Source organism: Mobula birostris, chromosome 4, assembly GCF_030028105.1.
Source record: "Mobula birostris isolate sMobBir1 chromosome 4, sMobBir1.hap1, whole genome shotgun sequence".
Lineage (NCBI taxonomy): Eukaryota > Metazoa > Chordata > Chondrichthyes > Myliobatiformes > Myliobatidae > Mobula > Mobula birostris.
In genome coordinates, this window is record NC_092373.1 from 144,291,230 (window position 1) to 144,306,379 (window position 15,150).

At 42.2% G+C, this 15,150-nt stretch overlaps 1 protein-coding gene across 5 annotated transcripts in view; it reads right to left on the reverse strand.

Moving 5' to 3' along the window:
* Positions 1-15,150, reverse strand: part of il2 (interleukin 2) — a 108,075-nt gene that overhangs the window by 17,849 nt on the left and 75,076 nt on the right. For 3 of the 5 annotated variants that reach the window (XM_072254743.1, XM_072254739.1, XM_072254744.1), the window contains 4 exons: positions 14,567-14,678; positions 14,456-14,482; positions 12,064-12,096; positions 10,708-10,740 (listed from right to left, as the gene is read on the reverse strand). In XM_072254743.1, the coding sequence (XP_072110844.1) occupies positions 10,708-10,740; positions 12,064-12,096; positions 14,456-14,482; positions 14,567-14,678 (205 nt within the window). The remainder of the gene's footprint in view (positions 1-10,707; positions 10,741-12,063; positions 12,097-14,455; positions 14,483-14,566; positions 14,679-15,150) is intronic. The other 2 variants (XM_072254740.1, XM_072254741.1) reach the window with 2 other exon arrangements.

Consider the following 15,150-nt stretch of genomic DNA (forward strand, 5'->3'; position numbering starts at 1 on the left):
TCTAAACCAGGCAGCATTCTGGTAAATCTCCTCTGTACCCTTTCCAATGCTTCCACATCCTTCCTATACTGAGGTGACCAGAACTGGACACAGTACTCCAAGTGTGGCCTAACCAGAGTTTTATAGAGCTGCATCATTACATCGTGACTCTTAAACTCTATCTCTCGACTTATGAAAGCTAACACCCCATAAGCTTTCTTAACTACCCTATCCACCTGTGAGGCAACTTTCAGGGATCTGTGGACATGTACCCCGAGATCCCTCTGCTCCTCCACACTACCAAATATCCTGCCATTTACTTTGTACTCTGCCTTGGAGTTTGTCCTTCCAAAGTGTACCACCTCACACTTCTCCAGGTTGAACTCCATCTGCCACTTCTCAGCCCACTTCTGCATCCTATCAATGTCTCTCTGCAATCTTTGACAATCTTCTACACTATCTACAACACCACCAACCTTTGTGTCATCTGCAAACTTGCCAACCCACCCTTCTACCCCCACATCCAGGTCAAAAAGTAGAGGTCCCAGAACAGATCCTTGTGGGACACCACTAGTCACAATCCTCCAATCTGAATGTACTCCCTCCACCACCACCCTCTGCCTTCTGCAGGCAAGCCAATTCTGAATCCACCTGGTCAGACTTCCCTGGATCCCATGCCTTCTAACTTTCTGAATAAGCCTACCGTGTGGAACCTTGTCAAATGGCTTACTAAAATCCATATAGACCACATCCACTGCACTACCCTCATCTATATGCCTGGTCACCTCCTCAAAGAACTCTATCAGGCTTGTTAGACACGATCTTCCCTTCACAAAGCCATGCTGACTGTCCCTGATCAGACCATGATTCTCTAAATGCCCAGAGATCCTATCTCTAAGAATCTTTTCCAACAGCTTTCCCACCACAGACGTAAGGCTCACTGGTCTATAATTACCCGGACTATCCCTACTACCTTTTTTGAACAAGTGAATAACATTCGCCTCCCTCCAATCCTCCGGTACCATTCCCGTGGACAACGAGGACATAAAGATCCTAGCCAGAGGCTCAGCAATCTCTTGTCTCGCCTCGTGGAGCAGCCTGGGGAATATTCCGTCAGGCCCCGGGGACTTATCTGTCCTAATGTATTTTAACAACTCCAAAACCTCCACTCGCTTAATATCAACATGCTCCAGAACATCAACCTCACTCATATTGTCCTCACCATCATCAAGTTCCCTCTCATTGGTGAATACCGAAGAGAAGTATTCATTGAGGACCTCGCTCACTTCCACAGCCTCCAGGCACATCTTCCCACCTTTATCTCTAATCAGTCCTACCTCCACTCCTGTCATCCTTTTTTTCTTCACATAATTGAAGAATGCCTTGGGGTTTTCCTTTACCCTACTCGCCAAGGCCTTCTCATGCCCCCTTCTTGCTCTTCTCAGCCCCTTCTTAAGCTCCTTTCTTGCTTCCCTATATTCCTCAATAGACCCATCTGATCCTTGCTTCCTAAACCTCATGTATGCTGCCTTCTTCCACCTGACTAGATTTTCCAGCTCACTTGTCACCCATGGTTCCTTCACCCTACCATTCTTTATCTTCCTCACCGGGACAAATTTATCCCTTACATCCCGCAAGAGATCTCTAAACATCGACCATATGTCCAAAGCACATTTCCCTGCAAAAACATCGTCCCAATTCACACCCACAAGTTCTAGCCTTATAGCCTCATAATTTGCCTTTCCCCAATTAAAAATTTTCCTGTCCTCTTTGATTCTACCCTTTTCCGTGATAATTATAAAGGGCAGGGAGTGGTGGTCACTGTCCCCCAGATGCTCACCCACTGAGAGATCTGTGACCTGACCCGGTTCATTACCTAGTACTAGATCTAGTATGGCATTCCCCCTGGTCAGCCTGTCCACGTACTGTGACAGGAATCCATCCTGGACACACTTAACAAACTCTGCCCTGTCAAAACCCTTGGAACTAATCAGGTGCCAATCAATATTAGGGAAGTTAAAGTCACCCATGATAACAACCCTGTTATTTTTGCACCTTTCCAAAATCTGCCTCCCAATCTGCTCCTCTGTATCTCTGCTGCTACCAGGGGCCTATAGAATACCCCCAGTAGAGTAACTGCTCCCTTCCTGTTCCTGACTTCCACCCATATTGACTCAAAAGAGGATCCTGCTACATTACCCAACCTTTCTGTAGCTGTAATAGTATCCCTGACCAGTAATGCCACCCCTCCTCCCCTTTTTCCGCCCTCTCTATCCCTTTTAAAGCACTGAAATCCAGGAATATTGAGAATCCATTCCTGCCCTGGTGCCAGCCAAGTCTCTGTAATAGCCACTACATCATAATTCCATGTATGTATCCAAGCTCTCAGTTCATCACCTTTGTTCCTGATGCTTCTTGCATTGAGGTACACACATTTCAGCCCTTCTACCTTACTGTCTATGCTTCTCTTTCCTCAAAGCCTCTCTGTATGTTAGATCTGGCTTTACTCCATGCACTTCTTTCACTGCTCTATCGCTTTGGGTCCCATCCCCCTCGCAAATTAGTTTAAACCCTCTCGAACCATGCTAGCAAACCTACCTGCAAGGATATTGCTCCCCCTCGAATTCAGGTGCAACCCATCCAGTCTGTACAGGTCCCACCTTCCCCAGAAGAGATCCCAATGATCTAAAAATCTAAAACCCTGCTCCCTACACCAACTCCTCAGTCACGCGTTCAACTGCCATCTCCTCCAATTCTTACCACCACTGTCACGTAGCACTGGCAGCAATCCTGAGAACATCACCCTTGAGGTCCTGTTCTTCAGTCTTCTGCCTAATTCCTGAAACTCACACTTCAGGACCTCATCCTTCTTCCTGCCTATGTCGTTGGTCCCAACATGTATCACGACTTCTGGTTGCTTTCCCTCTCGTACCAGGATGTCGTGCACCCGGTCAGAGACATCCCGGGCCCTGGCACCTGGGAGGCAACAAACCATGCGGGTGTCCTTCTCACGTCCACAAAATCTCCTGTCTGCTCCCCTGACTATAGAGTCTCCAATGACGACAGCTCTCCTCTTCTCTGTCCCACCCTTCTGCACCACAGGGTCAGACTCAGTGCCGGAGGCCCTGCCACCGTGGCTCACACCTGGTCGGTCGTCCCCGCCAACAGTATCCAGGACGGTAAACTTATTATTCAGGGGAATGGCTACAGGGGTGCTCTGTACTACCTGTCTGCTCACCTTCGCTTTCCCCCCTCTGACTGTCACCCAACGACCTGCTTCCAACAGCCTAGGTGTGACTACCTCCCAGTAGCTCTCATCTATGACTGCCTCATTCTCCCTTATGAGTCGAAGGTCATCCAGCTGCTGCTCCAGATTCCTTACACAGTCTTTCAGATCGCCCAGCCGTATGCACTTCTGGCAGATGTGACTCTGCGGGAGAGGAGAGTTCCCCCAAGACTGCCACATCTCACATGAGAGGCACATCACCGTCTCAGGAGACATTGTAAAAACTAACTGCGAGCTAGCTTGCCCTCCGCCTCTTCTCGTTGAAGCCTCTTGAGTCAAAGCCTCAAAGCTCCACTCCTTCACTGGCCCACTCACTCACTGGCCACTTTCCACTGGCCGCTTCGCTTGAGCTATCCCTCTATTTATCTGTTTGAGCTTTTCAAAATGTTTGGTCACCTGACCTCGACTGCCCAATCAGCTGCTTTCTGCTGAGTCTGAGCTATTCAAATCTTGATTGTCTAATCAACGGCTTTCTGCTGATCTATTCAACATATGGGGATTAGTTCCAAAGCACTCCCCCACAGTCACGTTCAAACACTTGCCCAACCTCACTTCCTAAGAGGTTGGGCGTAGCTCATTCATTATTAGGGCCATCTCTATAATCCCTTCAGAAAACTTGCCTGGACAAATTCTGCTTCATCTCATACTAAAGCAGGTCTAGTCAATATCAGGGAAGTTAAAATCACCTACTATTGCAGCGCTATTATTCCGCCACCCGTGTTTTCTCTACAGAGCCTTTCCTCAAATAACCACTCTAAATCCCACTGACTATATTCCTTCACAATCTTTTATCAACATTCAGCAAAGCATCTTTGTCTAGGAAGGTCTCTTTATGTCACGTGTATTTCAAGTGACCCAATTCAATTGAGAGAGGAGGCTACACACAGGTCGGGGCGAGTGATTCAAAAAGGAGCATTCACAGGCTTTCAACTTTTTCCAGTGGCCCAATCAGGTCACGATTCATTAGCGAGGGCAAATAAATTAAGGTAGGGACAAGCAGAGTGGTCATTGTGTGAGTAGACCAGTGTTACAGTAGGGAGGATTTGGCTCAAAAGGCTTAGGCGAGGTAAATTTCTTCTTCATCCTTCATGTGTTAGTGCATAGTTAGTGTAGCAAGAATGGCTCCAGGGACTGTGTTGTGTCCTTTGTGTGAGATATGGGAATTCTGGGACACCTCCAGACACCTGGATAACTGTACCTGACCAGGTGCACTGAGCTGCAGCTCCCCAGAGAACGTGTTAAAAAACTGGAGCCACAGCTCGATGACCTTCGGCTCATATGGGAAACTAAGGAGGTGACAGGTTGGAGCTACAGGGAGGCAGTCACCGTTAAGTTGCAGGAGCCAGGTACCTGGGCGACCATCAGGGGAGGGAAAGGAAATGGCAACCAGTTCAGAGTAACCCTGTAGCCATTCCCTGCAATAATAAGTATGCCACTTTGGATACTGTTGAGGACAATGACTTACCAAGAGGGTAGCCACAACAACTAGGTTTCCGGCACTGAATCTGGTGCTGTGGCTCAGAGGAGAAGATGGCGGGGGAGTGGAAGAAGAGGACTGCAGTAGAGATAGGGGATTCCATAGTTAGAGGAGCAGAAAGCAGATTCTATGGAAATGATATCCAGATGATATGTTGCCTCCCAGGTGCCAGGACCACGGATGTCTCGGATCGGGTCCATGGCATTCTACAGGGCGAGGGTGAGCAGCCAGAAGTCCTGGTACATATTGGCACCAATGACATAGGTAGTAAAAGTGAAGATGTCCTGAAGAGAGAATTTAGGGAGTTAGGTAGAAAGCTGAAAAACAGGACCTCCAGGATTGTAGTCTCTGGATCGCTGCCTGTACTACGTGCCAGTGAGGGTAAGAATAGGATGATTTGGCAGATGAATGCATGGCTGAGGAACCGGTGCAGGGAGTGAAGTTTCAGATAATAGGTTACTGGAATCTCTTCTGGAGAAGGTATGACCTTTACAAAAGAGATGGGTTACATCTGAACCTGAGGGGGACCAATATCCAGCTGTCTGGGAGGATTTAAACTAATTGAAACCAGAGTGATAAGGCTAAGCATGGGACAGTTCATATATAACCAGAAGCAGTGTGCAGTGAGGCTGGCAGGGAAGACAGTCAGATGACAGGGCAAAATTTCAGTCAGTGGGATAAGCTGCAATGTAACATGGGGACAAAATCAAAATCAAAAAGGGTGACCAATACAGGACTAAAGGTGTTATATTTGAATACACGCAGTATAAGAAATAAGGTAGATGATCTGTTAGAGATTGGTAGGTATGACGTTGTGGATATCACTGAGTCATGGCTGAAAGAAGATCATAGTTGGGAGCGTAACATCCAAGGATACACATTGTATCAAAAGGACAGTTAGGAAGGCAGAGGGGGTGGGATGGCTCTGTTGGTAAAAATGAAATCAAATCCTTAGAAAGAGATGACATAGGATCAGAAGATGTAGAATCTTTGTGGGTACAGTTTAGAAACTGCCAGATAAAAAGCCCCTGATGGAAGTTATATACTGCATGGGCCTCCGAACAGTAGCCAGTAATGGGAGCGAGAAAACGCATGTCAAAAGGGCAATATCATGATAGTCATGGAGGATTCCAATATGGAGGTAGATTGGGAAAATTAGGTTGGAGCTGGATCCCAAGAGATAGAATTTGTGGAATCTCTACAAAATGAATGAGGGAGGAGCTGGGCAAAGTTGAATGGAAGGGGGCACTAGCAAGGATGATGCCAATGGCTTGAATTTCTGGGCGCAATTCGAAAGGCACAGGATAGATACATCCCAAAGAAAAAGTAGTTTTCTAAAGGCAGGATGACACAGCCATGGCTGACCATGGCAGTAAAAAAAACATAAAAAACAAAAAGAGGGCATATAATACAGCAAAAATGATTCAGAACCTTTTAGAAACCAGCAGAAGGCAACTAAAAAGCCATAAGGAGAGAAAAGATTAATTATGATGGTAAGTTAGTCAATAATATTAAAAAGGATACAAGTTTTTCCAGATATATAGAGATTAAAAGAGAGGTGAGAGCAGATTATCAGACTGGTGGAGATGTAGTAATGGAAGATAAGGAAAAGGTGGACAAATTAAATCAGAATTTTGCATCTGTCTTCACCTTGAAGGACACTAGCAGTATGCTGGAAGTTCAAGAATGCCAGGGGATATAAGTGAGTGTAATTGCTATTACAAGGGTGAATGTACTTCCTCTTCTCCCTCCTCCCCCACTGCCCATTTCAGTAAAAAGCATCAGCACCTACCAACAACAAGAAAGCACCCACAGACTATGATCTGCAGTCAACAAAAACTATTGCTTATCTGACAGTTCAACGTGCCACAGGCTCTCTCTCAGTAACAAGGGAAAGAGAGATGTCACCCATTTTCACAGTGAAAGGGGAGACTGACAGGGGAGGGGGAGGTTGATGCATTGATGCTAGCTGCTGCTTGCGCAGGGAGTGGGGAGAGGGGGCTTCGGGGTTCTAATGGTTTTCTGAATTCATTCTTTTGGGGATCTTCTGTTTCTGTGAAGACAAGTATTTCAGGTTGTGTAATGTATACATTCTCTGATAGTAAAAGGAATTATTTGAAGGAAAGAAGGAAAGCAGAAAGAAGGAAATCATAGGCCAGTTAGCCTGACTTCAGTGGATTTTCAGAAGGCCTTTGAAAAGGTGCTGCACATGAGGCTGCTTAACAAGAGCCCATGGTATTCTGGGAAAGCTACTAGCATGGATAGAAGGTTGGCTGACTGACAGGAAGCAAAGAGTGGAAACAAAGGGGGCCTTTTCTGGTTGGCTGCAAGGGACTAGTGGTGTTCAGTAGGGGTTGGTGTTGGGACGACTCATTTTTACATTATATGTCAAGAACGGATGATAAAATTGATAGCTTTGTGGCCAATTTTATGGACGATACGAAAATAGATGGAGAGGCAGGGAGTGTGCAGGAAGCAGGGAGTCTGCAGAAGGACTTAGACAGATTGGGAGAATGGACAAAGAAATGGAATACAATGTCAGGAAGTGTATGGTCACGCACCTTGGTAGAAGGAACAAGAGCAAAGACTATTTCCTAAATGGGCAGAAAATCCAAAAATCGAACGTGCAAAGGGACTTGGGAGTCCTTGTGCAGGATTTCATAAAGGTTGGCTTGCAGGTTGAGTCGTTGGTGAGAAAGGCAAATGGATCTAGAAAAACTCGTTCATGCATTTATTTTTAGTCGGGTTGGCTACTATAATGGCTTTTTCACAGATCTCTGTAAAATATCCCTCAGACAGCTGCAGCTCATTCAGAACACTGTTGCTAGAGTCCTCACTGAGACCAAGAAAGTAGAACATATCACTCCAGTTTTCAGATCACTGCACTGGCTTCCTGTCCATCCAAGGATTGACTTTACCATATTACTATTGGTTTATAAAGCACTGGATGGACTGGGGCCAAAATACACCTCCAAGCTCTTACTGCATTATTAACCTTCCCAAGCTCTCTGGTAATCTGGGGCAGGTCTGCTTACTGTCTCCGGAGACAAAACGAAGCATGGTGAAGCAGCTTTTAGTTATTATGCTCCACATATCTGGAATAACTTTCAGAGGATCTAAAGTCTGTCCCAACTTTAAGCTCTTTTAAAAGAAAAGGTTTAAGCTTTTCTTGACACTGTAGCTTTTAATTAGAATCTCCTGCACTGTAACTTCCATTTGTCATATCTATTTTTGTGAGATTTTATTCTCTTTTAAGTTGTCTGAAATTTGATGTTTCATTTTTATATCTTGTTCCATGTAAAGCATTTTGAACTGCCTTTTGTTTGAAAAGTTCTATACAAGTAAACTTGCCTTGCATTCATTTTCAGAGGACCAGAATATAAAAGCAAGGATGCCACTCTGACACTTTATGAGGCATTGGTCAGACCGCACTTGGAGTATTATGAGCAGTTTTGGGACCCTTACCTAGGAAAGGATGTGCTGTCATTGGAGAGGGTTCCAAGGAGGTTCATGAGAATAATTCAGGGAATTAAAGGGTTATCATATGATGAGTATTTTGATGGCCCTGGGCCTGTAGTTGCTGGAATTTAGAAGAATGAGGTGGACCTCATTAAAACTGATCGAATATTGGAAGGGCTAGGTAGAGAACGTTTCCTATATGAGGGACACTAGTACCAGAGGGCACATCCTCAGAATATAGAGACGTCCATTAGAACTGAGATGAGGAGGAATTTCTTTCCAGAGGGTGATGAATCTGTGGAGTTCATTGCCACAAGCAGGTGTGGAGGCCTGGTCATTGAGTGAATTTAAGGCAGAGTTATGGGGAGAAGACTGGAGAATGGGGTTGAGAGGGAAAATGGATCAGCCATGACGAAATGGCAGAGCAGACTCGATAGGCCAAATTACTTAATTCTGCTCTTATCTCTTACGACCTTATGTGACTATTGACTGATAATTCACTGAACATTATCAGTTGGAATGGGCAAAGTCACAGATACTGAAAAAAAATCTATGTTGCTTGGTACAAAATGCAAGCATAGAATGAATCACTATTATTTGAATATATTCATACAAATCTACAAACTGGTCAATTCTTGGTTAATATGTCATGCCACAACAGAAAATGAGGCCTATAGCAAGTTCACATTTTTCATGCAAATCTGATTGGCTATTCTGGTGTCTGAAGTGGAAATGCAAGTTAATCCTAACTAAGAGAACTAACTTATCACACAATTCTGTGACATAAACAACAATTGAAAAATGTTCTACACAATGGAAAAAATAACAATTATCACAAAATGCAAAATTATCTCCATAAGTTAAATGCATTATTACAATGAATGGAGTTTAAGAAATCAGGTTTGTTGTAGAACAAACTGTTACTTGCTGTTGAATGAGTGGTAAGTTTATCTTGTTAAAAATACATGAAACATTATTCAATCACCAATAATCATTCCATCCCCACATAGCCTGGTAGCATTTACTTTATTATTAAAGAGCAAATGAAGAAAATTAAAAAGCAGTTTAAAAATTAATAAGCAGTTGGCAAAAGGTGAAGGGAGAGAATTTTTTAAGGGGCTAGTGAAAGTGTATTTATAGACTTCAATATAAAACAATTTAAGAATTCCTATAGGTAACTACATTGATTTAAAAATATTTGCTCCTGTTGCAAGTAATGCTTGTGCTTGTACAGACTGGAAGTAAGTTATGCATGCCAACTACAGCCGTGTTTCAGATAAGCCAAGAAACATGCTTTCTTGGTGGGAGGTTGGTAATCATAAGTGTAAGTAAGGGACGATCACGTGCCCTTCCTCACACACCGACACTAGTATGGTGCGATTCATTTGTAGGATAAAGTGCAACCCCAGAAAGGTAGCTAATGTTACCATGCTGAAAGAGCACTCACTGTGCTGATGCCTTGAAGTATTATGCTAAAAGCCTTGAACTATTATACTAAAAGGCAGTTCTGGGTGGGATTACTCAAAGATTCCATTTCTGAGAGACGCCCATATGCTGACTTCTCTGCAAGTCAGAAATGTGAGTTTTCTATAGCCACCTACAGCATAATCACACTGAGTTCTGTTTTATTTTTATTACCTCTCTGTGTGATGCATGGCACGCTCTATCTGAATGGCATACAGGGGGAAAAAAAATTTCATTGTATTTCAGTGCATGTAACAATAAACTGATGAACATACTTGCTAAAATCTTTCATGACCTTAATTCTACCTAGAATTAAACTAATGACATATATACCACATCTGGTCATTAACAAACACCACTAAACATTTTGCTTTTATAGAGTCAGCGTTCCACAGCACAAAAATAGGCCATTTCTTTATACTATCATCAAAATACGAGTAAATTTGCATAAAACTGAATTTCCATGCATCTGGTTATCCATTATCAGCAGAAACACTGTACACTGGAGGACATGATAAGAAACCCAACAATAAATATCATATCCTGAAAATTTTATGTTAAGAATTCAAAAGAAACCAAAACGTTTCCTGCACTATAACCCAAGCACTTCCAAAAGCAAACAAAGAGCTACTGTTGACCTCTGACTACAGAGATCAGTTTTCCAGACCACATGGGAAAACTTTCCTCAATGGGTTTGGTGACAGTATCAGGAATGATTCTTAGCCAGACCTGAAAATATTAACTCTATTTCTCATTCCAGAGATTTAGTTTAACCTGCTCAGTGTTTCAACATTCTTGGGTTTTATTTCAGATTTCCAGCATCTACAGTCTATTATTTGCTTTTCCAGATTCAAAGATGGCCTGTCAAGTTGACAGATCAGCTTTCTGCAGACCATCCTAGGTTCTGGGGCTGCTTTTTTTCTGATTCATTGTGCTGAGATCAATGTCATTATTCTGTTAGGCAAAAAAAAATTATACAATAAAAGGATTTAATTTAAACTTGTTTTGATCATTCAGAAGAGTTCTAGTGATTAATACTTACAGTTACATCTGCAGGTGTGTACAACGTCAATTCCTAAGAAATGAAAAAGTTTCAATGAAAAATTGTTCTTTTAAATCACTACAGCAACCCCTTTAACTTCATATGCAAGCATATTGGGAAATGTAGACTTCTGTCCATACCATCTGACTCAAAAAAATGATCTCAAACACTGTTGCCTATTTTTAGAATCATTTTCTTTAATGTGCTGATGGTTAATATTTGTGGCATGCTTTGTGATAAAAATGAGTTAAGTCAGTTTAACAGTTTCTATTCTAATAAGAGGCCAGGGATTTTAAATATACAGGCATTATTGTCCATGTATCTCTTGTAGCATTTCTCTGATAGCAATCTTTTGTAGAAAAAATACTCTATTGCAACATCATCTCACATTTGAATCAAAATGGTTTATGGGTGAAATTTATTAGACTTCAAATAATTTAAGCAGTAATTAACTGGTTTTAATACTCTCAGTTGCTTCACACCACAGAAACCGGCATAAGTACCAGCCTGATGGGCCACAAGGCTCGGGACAGACTTTAACTTTAAGAGGCAAGAAACAGTGGGGTAGAGAATGTCGGGTGAAAAATAATACTTTGTGGGAATGTGAATTGTTAGCGTTTACCAAGTACAGAAAAGTGAAGAGAAAATTATGTAAAAATATGGAGATTTTCAGGATAATGTACTGTTAGGTATTGAATAGTAATTCATTTAATGCATGGCTCCTGGCAATAGGAATTTGGTACAGATTAGTCTGAATGGAGATGGTGTCAAAAATGAGGTCAAATATTGTGCAAGGTAATTACTGGTAAAGTAATTGGAGTCAACTATGAGTAATTATGAGGATTGGAACTTGACCGCATTTAATGATCTATAAGTTATGGTTCCTTAACACGGGAGATCTACACTGGTTCCAAGACCTTTCAGGACAAATATCTCCAAAATTAAGAATGGAAGAAGGAAGGCTTAAGGAGTACTGGCACTGGAAATGGGTGCACAAGAGTGAAAATATTGTAGACTCATTCACAGTACTCCTTGCCAGAGTTATAACTGAGTTACAACTCCTCAGAGAATAACTGTAAATATGCTCATCCCAAGAACACAAGAATATTTGATAAGCATAACACCAGTCGAAATGTAGAAATGGGAATTTATACATATTTTCAGATCTCCTGCAACCACTTACTCCCACCTCAATACTCCCTTGATGAGGAGGTTAATGTTGAGACTGTAACTTCCTGACACTTAATGCAAAACTCAGTTTTATTACTTAATGAGACAATAATATATGCAATAAAATGGTTCAAGGTTTCAGTTTGTCTAAAGTGTATAAAAAAAGCATTGTAGCCAAATACTTACTGGCACCCCTGAAGGAGTTTTTATTTCCAAATTCTAAAAATTAAAACAAAGTTATCTGATTAAAATGACATAGGATTTAACACAACCTTTCAGAAAAATAAGAGTCTTTGTCTTCACTTCATGTGTATGCAGAATTCTAACAACAGTATCTTTTTCCCAAAAAAATCAGTTACTAAAGTTACTTCTATAGCTTTAATGAAACTAATTTTGTTTAGCATTTGCTAGAAACATTTGTGGGGAGGTGTCATAAAAGAATAGAGAATAAAGGCTGGAATAGTAAGTAGCAATACACCAGAAAAGTAATAAATTTACATGAAACTATCTCAATAAAATTTTAAATTTCATTTCCTGAATTCATGAAACACAGTTCAGAAAACATAATAAAAATGAGGCTACATCAGTCATAACTAAAATCTTGCTTATTAATATTAAATGTATTGCAATAACTAACATCATGAAATAGTCTATCCAAGGGTTTTCACATGATACAAAAATAGGTGGAAAAAGTTATGAGAAAGCTGGGATTCTGCAGAAGGACTTGGACAGATTAGGGGAATAGGCAAAGAATTCACAGATGGAATACAGTGTGGGGAAGTGTATGGTTATGCACTTTGGTAAAAGGAATAAAGATGTAGAATATTTTCTAAATGGGGAGTTAATTGGAGGTATAAAAAGACTTGAGAGTCCTAGTGCAGGATTTCCTAAAAGCTAACTTGCAGACTAAGTGTGCAGCAAGGAAGGTACAGTAAATGCAATGTGAGCATTCATTTCCAGAGGACTAGAATATATTATTTTATTTTTATTTAGAGATGTAGTGCAGAACAGGCTATTCCAGCCCTACTGTCTGTCTGTGATTATAAATTATGGTTCCTTACCATGGGAGATCTACACTGATTCCAAGACCCATCTCTAAAATTAAGAATGGAAGAAGGAAGTCTTAAGGAGTACAATCACAGGACAATTCACAATGACCAAATAACCTACTTCTAACCTGTACACCCTTGACTGTGAGAGGAAACTAGAGCACCCAGAGGAAACCATGTAGTCATGGTGAGACTCTACAAACTCCTTACCAACAGCTACAGAGTTGAACTTCCAAACTCTGTCGCCCCAAGCCGTAATACGATTACACTAACCGCTACCTTACCGTGCTAAGAGAAAGGATGTAATGCTGAGGCTCTATAAGGCACTGGTCAGACCACATTTGGATTACTGTGAGCAGTTTCTGACCCTTCATCTAAGGAATCGTGTGCTGGGATTGGAAAGAGTCCAGAGACAGTTTACAAGAATGATCCCAGGAATGAAATGGTTAACATGTGAGGAGTGTTTGATGGTTCTGGGCCTGAACTTGCTAATGTTTAGAAGAATGGGGGGGGTGGAAATCTCAGGGGCACCTACTGAATATTGTAAGGCCTAGACAGTGTGGACATGGAGAGGATGTTTCCATTAGGACCAGAGGGCATAGACTCAAAATAGAAGGACGTCCCTTTAGAAACAAGGATGAGATATTTCTTTAGCCTGAGTGTGGTGAATCTGTGGGATTCATTGCCACTGACAGCAGTGGGGGCTCCCACACAACTTCTGAATGGCAAGACAAGCCAGGCAATATTCATCAAAGTTGCTGGTGAACGCAGCAGGCCAGGCAGCATCTTTAGGAAGAGGTACAGTCGACATTTCGGGCCGAGACCTTTCGTTAGGACTAGTTAGTCCTGATGAAGGGTCTCGGCCTGAAACGTTGACTGTACCTCTTCCTAGTGAGTTAGTCCTGACAAAGGGTCTTGGCCCGAAACGTCGACTGTGCCTCTTCCTAGTGAGTTAGTCCTGATGAAGGGTCTCGGCCCGAAACGTTGACTGTACCTCTTCCCAGAGATGCTGCCTGGCCTGCTGTGTTCACCAGCAACTTTTATGTGTGTTGTTTGAAATTCCAGCGTCTGCAGATTTCCTCGTGTTTGCACAGGCAATATTCATATTCCCTTCTGTGCCAACATTCATAGTGACAAGACTCTAACTACATTCAGCCAGCTCCAATCAATAAACAACCTTGTTTGCATGCACAGCACTCAACTCCCCAAAGCACTCTGCTCTGAGCTCCATCACAGCATGAGGTTATCTGAGACAGGAATGCAGGGTTAGCTGGTTGCAAAAAAAGTAGTTCGCAGTTATTGGACAGATGAGCCAGTTCTGGCATTCACTTTTAATGGCACTTCCACATGCAAGGTTCCGCTATCATGTTCAGGGGGATCCAGAGAACAGCAAGTTCACTTATCTAGTGTTGGTCTGCTTTTTGCACAAGCAGCATGTTGCTAACAGGGAAATCTGGCCCATCATTTCACAGTCATATAGTCTGAAACTAACATTAGCCCAATTTAATTTGTCAGTCAATAATACTTACATCACAAGACATGTTCACCACTTGATTCTAAAAGAAAATAACATTCAATAAATAAAGGCAATTGTACAGATAATAATGATAAATTGCTTCGGAAGTGCATTGAATACTAACGTGAATATTTTTCAGTACTTTTAAGATTTCGTCCAGTTCGGCAGATCTCTTCACTTTCCTTGCTCTGTGGGAGTTGGCACCATCTGCTTCTGGAAGACACATGGCAAGGCTGCTGAGGAATGCAAAGAGGGGAAAAAAAATCAATAACATGGTTAACTTTTGTGCTGCAGCGCTCTGCGACTGTATGACCTTCTCTATCTTAATCACATTTTTCCTGTAGTTTGGTGACACAATTCTCCTGGAGTGGCTTAGCCAACATGTTGTGCAATTGTATCATTATGTTCCAACTCTGATACCCAACGATAAAGGGAAGAACTTACACATTTTCTTCACCACTCTATCTCCCCACGTTGCCACTTTTGTGGAACTTGTGTCCCAGGGTCTCTCTGGTCACTCATCAGGGCTCTGCCATTCATTACGCATGTCATGTTCCCAAAATGCATCACTTTGCATGTGCTGAAATTAAATTCCATCCATCATTCTTTTGCCTATTTCCCTCGATAGACAACTTTAGACAACCTGGTTCACATCCTACTTTAACACCATTACTGGTGTCACCTGCAAACTTACTCATCATGCCTACT